At 38.2% G+C, this 18,247-nt stretch overlaps 1 protein-coding gene across 1 annotated transcript in view; it reads left to right on the forward strand.

Annotated features, from left to right (window-relative positions):
* The first annotated feature begins 525 nt into the window (after positions 1–525).
* The window catches only part of selenoj (selenoprotein J), a 40,633-nt gene continuing 22,911 nt past the window's right edge, over positions 526–18,247 (forward strand). Inside the window, exons 1-5 of the mRNA XM_039735830.1 lie at positions 526–700; positions 972–1,040; positions 5,568–5,744; positions 6,325–6,423; positions 17,127–17,219. Coding sequence (XP_039591764.1) covers positions 974–1,040; positions 5,568–5,744; positions 6,325–6,423; positions 17,127–17,219 — 436 coding nt within the window. The 5' untranslated portion in view covers positions 526–700; positions 972–973. The remainder of the gene's footprint in view (positions 701–971; positions 1,041–5,567; positions 5,745–6,324; positions 6,424–17,126; positions 17,220–18,247) is intronic.

Consider the following 18,247-nt stretch of genomic DNA (forward strand, 5'->3'; position numbering starts at 1 on the left):
TTTTTATTTTTGCGTTCACAATTGACTCCACATAACTCAGATTTCGCTGACACATTTCAAAGAGGCTTTATGCCTATGTTATCTGCTCTGGCCACACCGCCTTTACGTCCAGCAGGGTGTGTCGAAATTGACAGGTGCTGCCAAGTTAAACAAGATAAGAGAGCTCCGGATCGCTGTTGATGTGGCTACACAGCCGAAAAAGTCTTTCACTAAACGAATTGTATCTTTTTAGCATGGAAATAAACTTTACTTATTATTTTACATTTCAGATCTGTCTTACTTCGATAGTGAACCGATACGACGGATATGCTATAGTCATATATAACAGTTCAGTTCTGTGCAATATACAGTAATCATATTTAGACATAAAGGAAACGAAGTTAAAGTATAATCAGCCGTCTCGAAATAAACACGTTTTAATGACAGGAGTTTGTCAATTGGTGCGATGAGACATCAATCATGCTGTTCTCTCCTGTGATTGAGCAATTGTACAGTACGTAACAGCCACGAAGGCGGGGCGAACTAGTCTAGCGTTGGGCTAAATCAGATTAGGCACGCATAACAAAAGTTGCCTTTTATACAGCGGCGGAAAGACTGCGTGCATGTGGGTGTTTTAGAAAAACAAGACGTTATTATTGAGCATACGTCTAATTGAGGGTCTGTGCATGGGACACCACTGTCCTTGACTGCAAACGTACAGGTTTGAATAATTGGTTCTAGTAAAAATGCCGAAATTTATGCGGGCGTGGAGAGGGTTGACTGGGGAGTTTTGTTTACTTTGTGAAAAGGCAGGAGGAGCTGCCAGGTTGCTGTACTTGCTGGTCGATATTTGCATTGCTGTGCCTGCTTCTTGTATAGTGATAGCTAAGAGAAAAGCGTAAAAAAGGACAATGCTGTACTGTGCTGCCTTAGCTCACCTGTAGACACGAGTCCAGCTTGTCGCATGACTGACTCCTTGTCCGTTAACACAGGTATGTCCGTCGGTGTTGAAGACCGCGCTCTCGGTGCCATAATTGGAGCGGCCGTTGCAGACGCAGCAGGTACGTGCTCTGAAATATACACACTAACTGCATAACACTGAAGTTGGACGTCTCCGGTTAGAGTGCCTGCATTAATCATTCAGTTTAGACGGAACCTTACCAGGGTTTGGAACATTTGGAGTAAAGCAAATTTCCGGAGACTTATCGTGAGAATTGTGTTTGTGTAACATAACAAAGTGGGGTACACTAGGAGCCTCTAAGCAACTTAGAATAGGACCAAACAGTTAAAAAAAACTTTTAATTCTATAAACAAACTATATTTTTGTCAGGTTTTTCTCAAATTTTAAAGATCTTTTAACAATAATTAGTTGATGTTGGATGTTACAATAAGCATAAATGCATAATATAAACAATCTGGAATTGGCTTAATCCATTTTGAGGTAATGAGGTGTCAGGATCTAACCTGTTAGCATTATATGCAAGGTAAGAAAGAATTATGGACAAGGCATTACAGGGCCCTCTCAAGTCCTGGGAAGACTGTGTTTTTTGTACCCTGGACACCAAAACCGTGCACAGCACTTCAGATGAAGTCCCACTAGACTGTTGTAAAGCTTGAGCATAACCTCCTTGTCTTGAAATCTACTATATACAGTATCCTAACATTCTGTTAGACTTCATAATGGCTTCTAAACTCTGTCTGGAAGTTGATAGCGAGGAGTCCACCCCGACTCCTTCTGATAAGTTGTTCTTTCAATTTTCAGACCTCCCATTGTGCATTGAAATCTATCATTTCTACTTCCTCCATGTAATACTTTACATTTACTTACATTAAATTACATCAGCCTCAAATCTTCCAAGTCTGTATGCTGTCCAAGTGCCTCTTTAACAATTTAGTGGATTCTACATTATCTGTCCTATCATCTTGTTTGGCATTATTGCAAACTTAACCAGTTTATTGATTTTTTTTTTTTATATATTGTTATATAAGGTAATTGATAACTTTAAATTGTGTGCCCTGCAAAGAACTGTCACCCTATTACCTTGGTAAATGCTTGTTATTAAAATGTCCTTCACCTAACACCATTCGTTTAACCAGTGTCATAATCCAGTAATAATGTTACGGTGCTCAGATCATTTAAGAGTAGGGTTTTGTACCGTTTTAAACATTATGGATGCAATGAGAAGTGAAGCCAAATGACACCTTTTATTGGTTAACTAAACAGACTGCAGTATGCAAGCTTTCAAGGCAGCTCAGGGCCCTTCTTCTGAGCAACAAGCTATTGACTGTTTACATCTTAGATAAGTGGAGCTGATGTCTGTGTAGGCTTGTGATTCTGTTTTCTGCTGTGCTATCTGGACATGCCTAAGTGTCCTTATTATTCTTTATTTAATTAATACTTAAGTATGTTAAGAAGCTTTGTATGTATTTTTACACATACACTGCATGGATTTTTCAGCTTGTTCAGAACTGTGGTTTTGTGTTTTGGTTTAACTATATATTATGTTTTGAAATTGTGTGCAGTTCTCTGAGCTTGTAAGAGATAGAATATATCAGAACAAGCTGACATTTACCGGTACTCTCCAGGAACTGAAAACAATATGCTGCCTAAAAACAATGCCAAAAATAAAACTTCAGGCATTGTTATATCATTCTCACATTAAATACTGAATACCAAGACAACTCGGGACGCTTTCATTTACACAAACTCTTTTGACAGTGCACTTTTCATAAAGGTTTGTTAGATAAATCACTTTGTCAGTTTTGTGAGATTTATACAGTGCATCCGGAAAGTATTCACAGCACATCACGTTTTCCACATTTTGTTATGTTACAGCCTTATTCCAAAATGGATTAAATTCATTTTTTTCCTCAGAATTCTACACACAACACCCCATAATGACAACGTGAAAAAGTTTACTTGAGGTTTTTGCAAATTTATTAAAAATAAAAAAATTGAGAAAGCACATGTACATAAGTATTCACAGCCTTTGCCATGAAGCTCCAAATTGAGCTCAGGTGCATCCTGTTTGCCCTGATCATCCTTGAGATGTTTCTGCAGCTTAATTGGAGTCCACCTGTGGTAAATTCAGTTGATTGGACATGCTTTGTAAAGGCACACACTTGTCCATATAAGGTCCCACAGGTGACAGTTCATGTCAGAGCACAAACCAAGCATGAAGTCAAAGGAATTGTCTGTAGACCTCCGAGACAGGATTGTCTCGAGGCACAAATCTGGGGAAGGTTACAGAAAAATTTCTGCTGCTTTGAAGGTCCCAATGAGCACAGTGGCCTCCATCATCCGTAAGTGGAAGAAGTTCAAACCACCAGGACTCTTCCTAGAGCTGGCCGCCATCTAAACTGAGCGATCGGGGAGAAGGGCCTTAGTCAGGGAGGTGACCAAGAACCCGATGGTCACTCTGTCAGAGCTCCAGAGGTCCTCTGTGGAGAGAGGAGAACCTTCCAGAAGGACAACCATCTCTGCAGCAATCCACCAATCAGGCCTGTATGGTAGAGTGGCCAGACGGAAGCCACTTCTTAGTAAAAGGCACATGGCAGCCCGCCTGAGTTTGCCAAAAGGCACCTGAAGGACTCTCAGACCATGAGAAACAAAATTCTCTGGTCTGATGAGACAAAGATTGAACTCTTTGGTGTGAATGCCAGGCATTACGCTTTGGAGGAAACCAGGCACCGCTCATCACCAGGCCAATACCATCCCTACAGTGAAGCATGGTGGTGGCAGCATCATGCTGTGGGATGTTTTTCAGCGGCAGGAACTGGGAGACTAGTCAGGATAAAGGAAAAGATGATTGCAGCAATGTACAGAGACATCCTGGATGAAAACCTGCTCCAGAGTGCTCTTGACCTCAGACTGGGGCGACGGTTCATCTTTCAGCAGGACAACGACCCTAAGCACACAGCCAAGATATCAAAGGAGTGGCTTCAGGACAACTCTGTGAATGTCCTTGAGTGGCCCAGCCAGAGCCCAGACTTGAATCTGATTGAACATCTCTGGAGAGATCTTAAAATGGCTGTGCACCAGACGTTTCCGATCCAACCTGATGGAGCTTGAGAGGTTCTGCAAAGAGAAATGGGCAAAACTGGCCAAGGGTAGGTGTGCCAAGCTTGTGGCATCATATTCAAAAAGACTTGAGGCTGTAATTGCTGCCAAAGGTGCATCAACAAAGTATTGAGCAAAGGCTGTGAATACTTATGTACATGTGATTTCTCAGTTTTTATTTTTAATAAATTTGCAAAACCTCAAGCGCTGAGGAGAAAATGAATTTAATCCATTTTGGAATACTTTCGCTGTGAATACTTTCCGGATGCACTGTATTTACACCAATATATAAAGGAGACATTAGCTGTTATGAAAGAGCACTATTTCTTGCACAAGTCAGATTAATTCAGATTTCAAATGTCACAAATCTGATGCTTTCATTTTCCCTCCTGTTTTATTCCTGTGTATTAAAGCAGAATTAGTCATTGAACTGAGCAAACTGTAAGTACAGAAATTAGTTGTAACTGGAGGTGGCATCACATTTGCCCCGGTACTATTTAAATATATGCTTTAAATATTAGGGCTTTAGTCCAAAGTGAAATTAATGAAATAGCAACAATTCAAAGGAAAAAAAAAAATCTTAAAAATGTGTATCCGGAAAACCAAACACTGGGGTTGGTGAGCGAAGCCCCCTAGTTTTTAAAAAATTACAGAAATCTTAACTTTAGAACACAATTTTGCATGACAAATGTATATACAGCATACCCTGTTTGTGAAGCAGAAAAACTTCGATTTGAAAAATACCAAATTCTAAGCTAAACAATGCAGGATTTGTAAGCAGTGGGCAGGATACCTGCACTCCTATACTAATATCCAAGCCCTGCTAGCAGTGGATAATCTAACTGGAGAACTGCAGTGGCTTTTGACAGCCAGCAAGAAAATTCTAATTTCTTCATAGCCATTAATGGGAATCCCAGAAAATCCCATTTAAAGTAGCTGCATGTCTTCAACATTCTCATACTGTGTTATGTGTGTGTGTTTTTAATAACTCCAATTGATACTTGCTTTTTAAAAATCTACCATGTAAATTTCTGCCAGGAATGCATTTTATGTATTTGTTGTGGTGGTGTTTTAATTGTGCTTCTCAGTTTGTCTAATAACACCACCCACCACACATTTAAATTTTTTTGCCAAATTTTAGATATGGGTATAGTCACTGAAGGTGCAAAAGGAGACCAGCACCTCCAAAGAAAGGAGAAAGCCTTCCAATGGATGGGCACAGGTTAAAAAGAAAGTGAGCAGAATGCGAATGGTTGAAGTGTTGGCGAACCTAATGGGGAAAGCAACACTATGGTTAATTAACAAAAAGCGTAGTAGATATGAAAAGACAAAAATAGTCTAGTTGATGGAGCATCACCAGCAGACTTGAGGAACGAGTAGCAGACACCTGAAATCTGAGTGCTCACTGGGAACTGCATGTAGACAGTCCTAATATGACATAACAGTGCCATTGAATTTAAAATTCAAATTGTCATTTTATACATTGCTGGCATGGCTTATGCATTTACCGTTTTCCCTGTTCATCCAGCTCAGCCTCTGCATTGGATATATGACCTGAAGAAGCTTCAGAATATTTTGTCAGAGACTCCTTTTCCTGAATTTCGATTCCAGTCTGCAAATCCATTTTATCGGAGAAAAACTGGTCAGCAGAGCTGTTATGGAGATCAGGCCTTTGTTTTACTGGAGTCCTTAGCTGAATGTGGAGGTAACAAGATGAATATGGATGATTTTTGCTAGGATTTTATTATGTTCTTTCCCATTCAGGTATTGTTGGAAATACAAGCTTCCTAAATGGAAATTGACAGTGAATGCCCTGCTCTGTGGAAGCTTATAGTGGGAGAATTTGAAGATAATTTTGTTATCTGAAATCCCAAGACACACTGCTAAATTGTTTCATTTTTTTTTTCCAGTAATTGTCTGAAGAAGAAATTGCCAGTGTAGCAATTGTTGCATTTTAATGGTTCCCACTTAATGTGTGACAATTTTCACAAAAAAGAGTAACCTTTTTTTTTAGGTGTCATTTGTGCAGATCAAGCAACAAACCAATAGTAGCTATGTGGTTCTGGCTAAAAAACATGTGAAAAGAAAGAAGTATGAAGGTGTTATGACAATTGTGAAAACTGACATGGCATGTGAATACAAAAATACTTCTGGCATGTTTCTCCTTTAAATAATGAATATTTCCCACTGGATACGCTTCAACTACATTTACAGTGAAGCAAAGTACATAGAAAATGCCTGATTCTCTCTATTAGTTTAAATTTGTCTTGTACCTTTTTCACTAGAGCTTAATGTTGAAGACTTAAAAGAACGAACGTACACATTCTTTGGCCCAGGCTCAGAATATGATTCCCCAGTGAACCAAGTAGACCGTCCCAAAGGAGGTACGTTTCTCTGATATACATTTTTTGGGAGGGGTGGTGAGTGACTTGAGGTTTATACATGTATTTTTAAATAATGTTTTTTCTCTGATACCCCAATGCATGTTTAGTCATTTTGTGACAGTATATTGGCCCAGTATAAATAAGTGTTGGTGGTTGTGTATAAGGGTGTACCTTACAGTGGACAGTGTTGTTGGTGTATGTTTATTCACTCTATGTAAGTTCTGTGCCAGTCAAAAGATTTTGCCTACTTGCCTAACTGTTTGTAATCTAACCACAGTTAGATTGAATGGAGGTTGGGTGGCTATAAATGAGTAAGTTGTGTGTGTGTTGTGTATAAATAAGATTTTTTTTGGACAGTGTTGTTGGTGTAAACAACCAAACAAACCTTAAATATTTTGGACAAAGGACTACTATTACTAAAATTAAAAACAACTGAAAATAACGGCAATAATCCAGTGCAAAATAACTAGCCAACACAGGTGTGTGCAAATGCGTAAAAACTTGCAGGGCCATGCGAACATTATTTTGTCATTGTCATTTTTGGTTGACTTCTAAGTAAGTTAAGTGACTTTTTACTTTCCTTTCTTGCATTTTTTTGCTTTTATGGTTCCAAAGACTGTTTAAATTATCGAGCAGGAGAGCTGAGTGGGTGTGAGCAGCTGACAGCATTTCCCCAACGCTTGTCTGTACATATATATGTAATCACAGATTTGGTGTAGCCATTGTGAGTGGCTTTGAACAGGTGAAAAAGTAAGATGTGTACAGTATAAAACATGCAAGTTGAAATAATCTCTCTGAAGATTATTCACTAATCGATTAACTAATTCAGAATCGCTCACGATGTTTCTGTTTTTAAGACAAGTTATTTTGTAAATATACCAATGCTTTTAAATGAAAGTTTTTCAAATTTCAAAAATTTTTTTAGCTTGCCCTGTTTGGGGGTCCATGTACTTTTTGGTATTTGAAATTTTATTTCAGAAAATGTCATTTAAAAAAGAAAAACAGACACTTGTTTGATTTTTAACTTAAAAGGGAAAAATGAAAAACGCGAAACAATTACTTTTTTCCTTTTGTTCTTTCGTACATCAGAAAAGAAAAATGCAAGAAACGAGAACGATAAAACGCCCTTTATTTCTCAGTAAGTAACAACCGTAAGGTTCATAAAAGAACTGCTACATCAATGAAGCAAAATGTGCAAAGCTTGTATTTTTACCTGAAAGATGTGTTTTTTGCAGTCATGTCCTTGTCCCAGAGTGTCACTCTTTTACTGTTCCAAAAAACAATGTAATGGTCCTTCCTCTGCTGATGCCAGTGTAACTTCAAGGCCGTCGATCAATGTGTTGTGAGGAGGACTATTCGCACGTGACGTCAAAAATCGCGCAGAAGAACAAGTACTTCCAGTTTCAGACAACTGTTGTTTTTGAGCTATTACACTTTCATTATTTGAATCACAAATAAATCCAGAAAAGTATGTGTAATTTTAAGTTTATGGTTGCTATTTGTTACTATAGACATAAAAAATACCTTATTATCCCTCGTTTTATTCTTTAATCAAAAATCAAAATCTGAAAATTCCTTTCATTTTCGTTTTTTCGTTTTTGCTTCTAAAATGAAATTTCAAATACCAAAAAGTACACGGATCTTTGGGATATTCCATTGAAATCCCAATAAATTCCTTTTAAATTTCCAAATTTCAATTTAAATTATTCCACTGGGAGTTAGTTTGTTTCTTGTAGACATGCAGACAGACGAGACAACAAAAGAATGTGTGTTTCACACTAATGTGAACACACCAAAATAACTATTGGCTAATTGTTCTTTATTTTCATGGGGGTGTGTCATTGTATTTACTCTGTTAACTCCTTTGTCATAAAATTGGAAGTAGCAATTTCAAGAAATTGGTGAATTTAGTAGTACATTTCAACAGTTGCACCAGAAGAAAAGAATTCTGTCTTGTTTCTGGGAGGCTTATTAATTTACGTTATGAACATCTTTCTGCCGTCTTTCATTTCTTTTTTGAACTGGTCAGTGACCTATTATTACTGTTCCAGATTTGTAAACTCTGCAGCATAAATGACTACAGATTAGTAACACAAACCTGTATACCAATAACACCATTGAAAATATCGAAAATAGAGCATTGTGGTGCAATACTTCTTTTCTCACAGCAGTGGTATTTGACTTCATGATATATATTTGTACTCTTATGGTTCTGAAAGAAGAGATATCAATAGTTACAGAATACAAATATGTTTGAACAGTAAGGTTAAAATCCACTCTGAACTTATTTTTGTTTCATAACCACTGGTGGATAAGGCATTGTGCTCTAAACCACAAGGGTGTCTCCACCTATGATCACATTATCTGTCTGTATCTCAAATTAAAAGCAGTTATAGCATACAGTTAGGTCCATAAATATTTGGACAGAGACAACTTTTTTCTAATTTTGGTTCTGTACATTACCACAATGAATTTTAAATGAAACAACTCAGATGCAGTTGAAGTGCAGACTTTCAGCTTTAATTCAGTGGGCTGAACAAAAGATTGCATAAAAATGTGATGCAACTAAAGCATTTTTAACACAATCCCTTCATTTCAGGGGCTCAAAAGTAATTGGACAATTGACTCAAAGGCTATTTCATGGGCAGGTGTGGGCAAGTCCGTCATTATGTCATTATCAATTAAGCAGATAAAAGGCCTGGAGTTGATTTGAGGTGTGGTGCTTGCATGTGGAAGATTTTGCTGTGAACAGACAACATGCGGTCAAAGGAGCTCTCCATGCAGGTGAAAGAAGCCATCCTTAAGCTGCGAAAACAGAAAAACCCATCCAAGAAATTGCTACAATATTACGAGTGGCAAAATCTACAGTTTGGTACATCCTGAGAAAGAAAGCAAGCACTGGTGAACTCAGCAACACAAAAAGACCTGGACGCTCACGGAAGACAACAGTGGTGGATGATCGCAGAATCATTTCCATGGTGAAGAGAAACCCCTTCACAACAGCCAACCAAGTGAACAACACTCTCCAGGGGTCGCGATCGATATCCAAGTCTACCATAAAGAGAAGACTGCATGAAAGTAAATACAGAGGGTGCACTGCAAGGTGCAAGCCACTCATAAGCCTCAAGAATAGAAAGGCTAGATTGGACTTTGCTAAAGAACATCTAAAAAAGCCAGCACAGTTCTGGAAAAACATTCTTTGGACAGATGAAACCAAGATCAACCTCTACCAGAATGATGGCAAGAAAAAAGTATGGAGAAGGCGTGGAACAGCTCATTATCCAAAGCATACCACATCATCTGTAAAACACGGTGGAGGCAGTGTGATGGCTTGGGTGCATGGCTGCCAGTGGCACTGGGACACTAGTGTTTATTGATGATGTGACACAGGACAGAAGCAGCCGAATGAATTCTGAGGTGTTCAGAGACATACTGTCTGCTCAGATGCAGTCAAATTGATTGGGCGGCATTTTATGATACAGATGGACAATGACCCAAAACATACAGCCAAAGCAACCCAGGAGTTTATTAAAGCAAAGAAGTGGAAAATTCTTGAATGGCCAAGTCAGTCACCTGATCTTAACCCAATTGAGCATGCATTTCACTTGTTGAAGACTAAACTTTGGACAGAAAGGCCCACAAACAAACAGCAACTGAAAGCCGCTGCAGTAAAGGCCTGGCAGAGCATTAAAAAGGAGGAAACCCAACATCTGGTGATGTCCATGAGTTCAAGACTTTAGGCTGTCATTGTCAGCAAAGGGTTTTCAACCAAGTATTAGAAATGAACATTTTATTTCCAGTTATTTAATTTGTCCAATTACTTTTGAGCCCCTGAAATGAAGGGATGCAATCGTTTTGTTCAACCCACTGAATTAAAGCTGAAAGTCTGCACTTCAACTGCATCTGAGTTGTTTCATTTAAAATTCATTGTGGTAATGTACAGAACCAAAATTAGAAAAAAGTTGTCTCTGTCCAAATATTTATGGACCTCACTGTAGTGCCATAATTATAACGCATTTAACAGTGTTGTTCACTATGGAAAAAGCTATGTAGAATTAAAGGGAACATGTTTAACCTCTATTGATTCAGTGTGGATATTATGTCCGCCTGATGCTAGATATGTTCAAGACTTCTGCTCTTTTTTTTTAAATAAAAACCTGTTATTTAGTTGTGTTACTAAGCAAATCCTGGCAAAATTCCAGCAAGATACCAGACAGGCAGTCAAGTATTTTGATGTTTGATGTGACTTATCCATTGTGCCTTTATTAGAGGGCACAACTAAAGACGCTTCTTAACAGTTAATGTACTGTAATGCAGCTGTTATATTGTAAGAGAAGAGAATGCCTATTTGGTATCTAGATCCAGAAAAATTTAAGGGGACAAAAATATAAAAATATTTGTTTTATCCCTCAAACATACAAGGCAGGGATAACACAGGGAGAATATAAAGTACAGAATAAATACTGTAGAGGTCTTGAGTCCTGCTTGCCAGGTAGGATAACTAGCCTAAAACTTTTTCTCAACAGTGGCTCATTTTTAAAATTTTATTTTTAATTGTGTGTTTTTTCCCTAAGGTAACATGTTCCATTCATGTTATCCTAGAATTTTCCTCCTATATATAGGAGCCACCCAACCTGACACAGATGTAGGAGGCACACAGATAAAAGCACAAGTGATTTTATTTCTTTTCTTGACTTGTGGGCAATGCCTTCCCCATTCCCACAAGTATAAGACACAGTCCCACGCACAAACACAATAAATCGATTCCTTTCCCTTCTTCTTTCTCTCTTTTCTCCTCCATTTCTAATCAGCAAACTTCTTCTCTGTCCTCCTGGCCCTGGGTCACCGATTATTGTCTGCTGGCTCCTTTTATATGTTACCTGAAAGTGCTCCGGTGCTTGATGACCTGCTTCTGGCAGCACTTCTGGGTGTGGTGCAAGGCTCACCCATACGGGCTCTGCTGCAGTGCCCTCTGGCGGTGCCCTCAGACCCAACAGGGCTGTAGACAACTCCATCTCCCATGAAGCCGTGCGGGAGTCTGAGGCACCACTGCAACCCATGGGGGCTGCCATCTACTGTCCCAGGGGAGGTACTGTTCTGGCCATGCATACTCACCAGGGGCCTTATGTATAAACGGTGCGTACGCACAAAAATGTTGCGTACTCACGTTTCCATGCTCAAATCGCAATGTATAAAACCTAAACTTGCCGTAAAGCCATGCACATTTTCACACTATCTAAAACCCTGGCGTGCACAAGTTCTGTGCTCGGTTTTGCAAACTGGCAGCACCCAGTGTCAATGCAGTGCTACTGTTCCAGTGTGGTTTCCCTTTCTTTTTTAGATCCACATCCTTGACGCGGCTTTATAAATACACTGAAATTAACTGCATATTGTTTATTAGTTTAAGGCATCTGATTGTAATTAACCTGTAACAATATAATGGTCCACAGAATGGTCAAACTATTCTAAATACAATAGCTACTTTAGCGTGTTCCTCGCACTGCACCACCTTCTTCTTCTTTCAGTTGCTCCCATTAGGGGTTGCCACAGCGGATCATCTTTTTCCATACTAATCTCACTGCACCATTCTGAGTATTTATATCACTGTATCTGAGTGTGAATCACAGATGTACAGCAGCTGATTGGAAAGAGAATTATCGTTATACAGCATCAAGCACACGCTGCCTCAGCCATGCTACCTATTGAACTGCTGTCATACGGCAAACGCTTCAGAGCCTTTCCTGTACGGACCTTGCGGTTCAGAAACAGTTTTATCCCAAGAACTCTACACACACTCAATCATTCTATCAATTGCACCTTGTAGAATGCTTTGTACTTGTAAGTGCAATTACCGCACTGCAAACTTGCGATACAGTTGTATTATTGCACAAACTGAGCCACTTTATAAAGCGCGTATTTACATATGATGACAATAGCATTTTTAAGATGAAATGCAGCAAAATGTTATACAGATAAAACTTTAACTTTATTTAAATAATCTATATTGTTAATAATTAAACATGTGAGGACACGGTGCCGCAGCACTAGCGAGTCACTGGCGCTCCGTTCATGGATTGTTCCTGCCTCATGCTGTATTCTTGCTGGTGCTGGCGTGACACTGGAAGGATAGATGGATAGAATAATTAAACATGTACTATGAAGATATTTCAATGTTCCTTAAAAGTTTTGAAGAATTGGCGTTCTGAGCTTACAGATGGTTTAATGTCTATTACAGAGCTGATTGTGTGGCGATTGGGTATTTGGAGAAAGAAAAGTAAGGACAAGAATTGGGGATTAGTACGTTTGAAAGAGAGAGTACTGCTGTAATAAATTATTTCATCGAAGGTCGTGCACAGCGCAGCAAGCATCTTGTGTGAGGCATGAACAATCACTGCGCCACCATGTTCCCATGTTTAATAACATGCTTTAACTCCTCTATCTTCATGAAAATTATATCACGTATACATCTCAGTATTTTAATTATTCAGAGAGCTGTAATATCACGAATGTAATGGATTCTGTGTCCTATTGGAGGAAGAGAAAGCCCATTTAAGAAGCACATGGTGATTCACACACACAGAGTACATAGAAGATCAAATACAAAACAAAGCATTTAACGTGCTACTTTAGTCATGATGGGATTTGAGAAACTAGTAAATTAAACGATTTTAAGATGAAGTTTATGATGTTCTACTTTAATGACAAAATAAACTACATGATTAAAGTGGAAATTTCGAGATTAAACATTTTGTGCTTTTGACATTACCTATTTTTTTTTTTTTCCGCTGTAACCTAATAAACTTACATGTGACGCTCAGACGGTGGGCTACGACTCTCCTTTTCACGGCGACTTTGATATCTGACAAGTTCTTTTTTATTTCGGGCACTGTGCGACTTTGTGAACTTGAGCTTTCGAATTTCACCAACACCCTATGTCACTCGATCAACTTCCTTTTGTTGATTATATCACTGTTTAAACCAACAAATAGTACGTTTTTCCTTGCCTCCACTTGGTATTTGCTTAAATTCTATTTCCCCCCGTTCTTTTTCCATTGTCATTTCACAAAACGCTGAGCTTAAGGGCTATTTATATTGATTTGCATATTCAAAGAGGTGTAATTCTGGGAGGAGTTTGGGGAGTGGCAACAGGCGCATGCACGTGCGTTACTCTTCACGCTGAGCTGGATTTATGGAGCGAAAGAACGTGGAAGTAGGCGAACACACAGATTTATGCATCTGGATTTTTTTGTGCATACGAACATTTCCGCTTTTGTCCTTATTCCATGTTTTAGTGTGAATTCTAGGAACCGCGTTATGCATGAGGCCCCTGGTCCTCTCAGTGAAGAGGCATCCTGGCTGGGCAAGGACCCCGGCCATCTGTGACAAAATAAATATACTGTGTGTATATGTATATGTGTGTATATATATATATATATATATATATATATATATATATATATATATATATATATATATATATATATATATATATATATATATATATATATACTAGCATAGTACCCGCGCTCCGCTTAGCGGAGAAGTAGTGTGTTAAAGAAGCAATGAAAAGAAAAGGAAACATTTTGAAAATAACGTAACCTGATTGTCAATGTAATTGTTTTGTCACTGTTGTGAGTGATGAGTGTTGTTGTCATATATATATATATATATATATATATATATATATATATATATATATATATATATATATATTTACACACACACATAAACATATATATATATACATATATATATATATATATATATACATACACACACACACACACACACACACACACACATATATAAACATATATATACATATACATACATATCTACATATATACACACACAGCTATTTCAGATCAGTGCAATACGCTGTTTGTTAAAACGGTTGACTCGCTCTTACGCAATAACAAATCAAATCATTCAGTTGTCTTTGCTCATATGTCATTTTAGAGCTGGACGCCTGGCATCTTTTTTGGCCACAAGTTCGTTTCTGTTTGCTGTGAGGTTCTGTGTTGTGGAGATTCTCAGGATGGATTGCAGGTGCTCATCAGTGAGGCGACTCCTGTGTGCTGTTTTGTTAGTCTTTATCACTGAGAAGAGCTTCTCACACAGATATGTGCTACCAAACATGCACAAGGTTCGAGCCGCATGTAGACGGACTTTTTGTTCTTCAAAGTCACCAAAGCGCCGTGCAAACTCAGTGTGCAGTGCGCCAGTTTATCAGCAAAGTGCGATTTGGGAACACCGTAGTGACGACTTGGTTTAACAGTACTTGGCAACAGGGAAAGTGGGGCAAGGTGAACTGGTGCATTTGTGTCTCCCATAAAAGCAGCTTCACTTGAAATCACTTTGTGATTGTGCACGGTTAAAACGTCCGCTGAAGTGTCAGATTCTTATTTAATTATGCTGTTTTCTGTATCTTCTGAATTGCATTCAGGTTACCCTGATGCAAGGCAGCTGAAGCGCTTCATTATGGGATCTGTAGTTTATTGTGTTACCAGCGCTTCATATACCCGGCTTTAATAACAATAATACAGTATATAAAATGATCTCGGGCCGGATATAATTACACGCCGGGCGGATGTGGCCCATGCCCTTGAGTTTGACACATATGGACTAAATAGAACTTGAAAAGATATATTTTTCAAATGTGATCGCGCAATTCAGATAGAGTTGACGCCAAGACTACAGCCTGCATGCCTCAATGAGTCATCCTCCCTCGCTCTTACTTTTTACCGCTCATCTAATGAATACACTGAGTATGGCTTTACCAAAACAATCATTGATGGCTAATAAAGTATCCATTATTCGAGTATGTAGAGCGGGATATATATATATATATATATATATATATACCCGCAGATACGCGTATCGTGCGGAGAAGTAGTGTGTTAAAAAGGTAGAAAAGAAAAGGGAACATTTTAAAAATAACGTAACATGACTGTCAATATACAGTATTTGTTTTGTGAGTGTTACTGAGTGTTGCTGTCATCAAGGATTTGATTATCATTATTTCTTTCAATCAGGTTCGTATTTGTAGGATGTGTTGTGTTCAAGTTACATTCCGTGTTTGTCAATCGCTGTAAAGATGACAGGTTTCATTCATCGATTCGCTTCTTACTGCATCAATAAACAGCTCGTCTTCTTCTTTATCTGAGACCTGACACACTGCATGCACGGTTTTTTTACACTGTCTTCCTTTAGCGGGACATTGACTTTTTCCACCGTGTGCTTTGTTTCCACAGTAGCTGGATTTATGAATATGCTTATCAGACGCTTCATATTTTTGCTGCCTTTTCAATTGTGTAATTCGTTTTGTTCAGCTCTTTGTAACTGTTGCATTTTATCTGTGCACTGCGTGAGTTCACGTGAGCCGCTCGGTGTACATGCATCGGTTCCCAGCTGTGCTGGTGCCATCTCGTGCTATGTCCATGGCTTTATTTAATGTTACCTTAGTCCTGGCACTTAAAACTTTCTCTGCAGTTTCGCTGAGTTTGTGTCAAACACCACCCTGACCATCTCATCTTCCTCTCCATAAGCACAGTCCTTCACCCGTGAATATTTACCCGTGGCAGTTTGCTATTGGATTGCCGCTGACGGACGGCCTTATATGGGCAGGCACTAAATTACAAACGCCAGCGCAGCCTGTCTATGAACTTAATTTAAAGTGTAGGTTTACATCGCTTTGTTTCCAAGTAGCAGAACTCATGAATATGGTTGTATATGTCACTCGCTCGCTTCTTATTGTTTCGCTGCCTTCTCAATTATATAATGCATGTTTTCTTAAGCGCTTTTTTGAGGTCTTCCTGGTTTTCTATGTACTGCGTGATTACGTGGGAGGCGTGATGATGTCACACGAAACTCCTCCACCACGGCGTTGAAGCTCATCTCCATTACAGTAAATGGAGAAAAACTGCTTCCAGTTATGACCATTACGCGTAGAATTTCGATATAAAACCTGCCCAACTTTTGTAAGGAAGCTGTAAGGAATGAACCTGCCAAATTTCAGCCTTCCACCCACACGGGAAGTTGGAGAATTAGTGATGAGTCAGTGAGTGAGTGAGGGCTCTGCCTTTTATTAGTATAGATATAATGTCCTCCACTATTATTGGTACCCCTTATTAAAATGGTTTCAATTAAATATTAGATATTTCTCATTTTTTCAGTGCAAGATGACAGTTCTTCAGGAAACTGATTTTTTTTTTTTTTTCTTTTTTCCTAACCCTTCTTACAAATTTTTACAAGGGGTGCCAATGATAGTGGAGGGAAACATATATAATGTTGATTATTTAATGTTTACTCTAAAATATAGAAAATACCATTTGACTTATGGAAAAAATTGAATATGCTGATATATTTGATGTTTTTTGTGGAGCTTAGAAGACAAACTGTATATATCTGAGTAAATGCTTGAGAATCAAGGTTATTTATTTATGCATTTTATATAATTTTGTGATTTAACAACATATAAATGGTTTGCTAGAACTGTTAGCTTCATACTGCTTAAAAAGTAACTTTGTGCTTTATTCATGTAATAAATCTTTACCTGCCACGAATGGCTTCGCTTAGTATTTGCATATTTGTAGTTTTGGATGCAAGTGTAAAATGTACTATTGGAATATTAGAAAGTATTAATCATAACAATGTAATAGATTCATGTCAAGACTCATGTATAGTATTTTTCTGACTTTAAGGTCCCAGACCACAATTGCCTATTGAAGGGCCATGGAGACATGCAAGCCTTAAAAGTTTTTTAAAAAATTACGATAACAGGAAGAAAGAAACTGGTAAGTACCAGTTTATAAGAACTGCTTGTCCCTGTTTTATTAAAAAAATGTTCTTCTGCCATAAAAATAATTGTTGTCTTTTTCTCTGTTCAGAATCTTTTTTTTTTTTTTTTAAACAACTCTTTACATTATTACAGGACTGAGAGGGATGAACACAAACTGTCAATTCAAGTCACAGTACACAACAAATATATTGCAAATTAAGGTTACAATCATACCACATGTGGCAAAGTCTTCACAGTTAGAAGAAAACAGAAACTCAATTTTAATGGAAATTCTGGAGAAAAACTGATTCTAATTGTCGTGTGCCCAATATTGAGTCTGACAAGTTATTTTTGTCACATGACAGTAAGGTGATCTCTCAAAAAATAAGATCAGATTTTATTTGTCACACACAAATTATACATACAGTATAATATGTAGTTCTATGTTGCTTAATTCCAATGACTGTGCCATTAAGAAGAATATAAAGGGCCAATAACAGTAATACATAATATTATAAATATTCAAAAAGTATTAATAGAATTTATAAATGTGTAGTAAATAATTAGCTTAATGTAAGAGAGTAATACTAGGGCATCATACATTTCTAGATACTTTTCTTTATGCAACATGCAGATGGAATGTGGGGGGAAAAGTTCCGCCTTACTCTCTCTGAACTTGATTTTAGGCAGTAATACTGAGATGGTTGTTGGGATGGACTGGTGTCATGGATAATTTTTCCTTTGCCGTAGTCCGGCATCATTTGGTGTAAATGTCCTGGACGCTATGGAGTACACACCAAGTGATGTGTTCAACTGACAACACCACTCTCTGCAAGTCTTGTGGTCTGTATACTTCTGCCAGAATACTTTTGGTGGTGGACATGTACAATTTCTTTACTATCTGTAAGGGTAGCCTGCAGTCTCCGAGCCATCAGAGGTGGTAAAAATGTTACCATGCTGCCTTCACCAAGGTGTCTGTGTTTGGACCAGGTCAGGTTCTCTGGTATGTGGACGCAGAGTATCTGAAACTGTCCATCTTAGTGA

Source organism: Polypterus senegalus, chromosome 14, assembly GCF_016835505.1.
Source record: "Polypterus senegalus isolate Bchr_013 chromosome 14, ASM1683550v1, whole genome shotgun sequence".
Classification (NCBI taxonomy): domain Eukaryota; kingdom Metazoa; phylum Chordata; class Cladistia; order Polypteriformes; family Polypteridae; genus Polypterus; species Polypterus senegalus.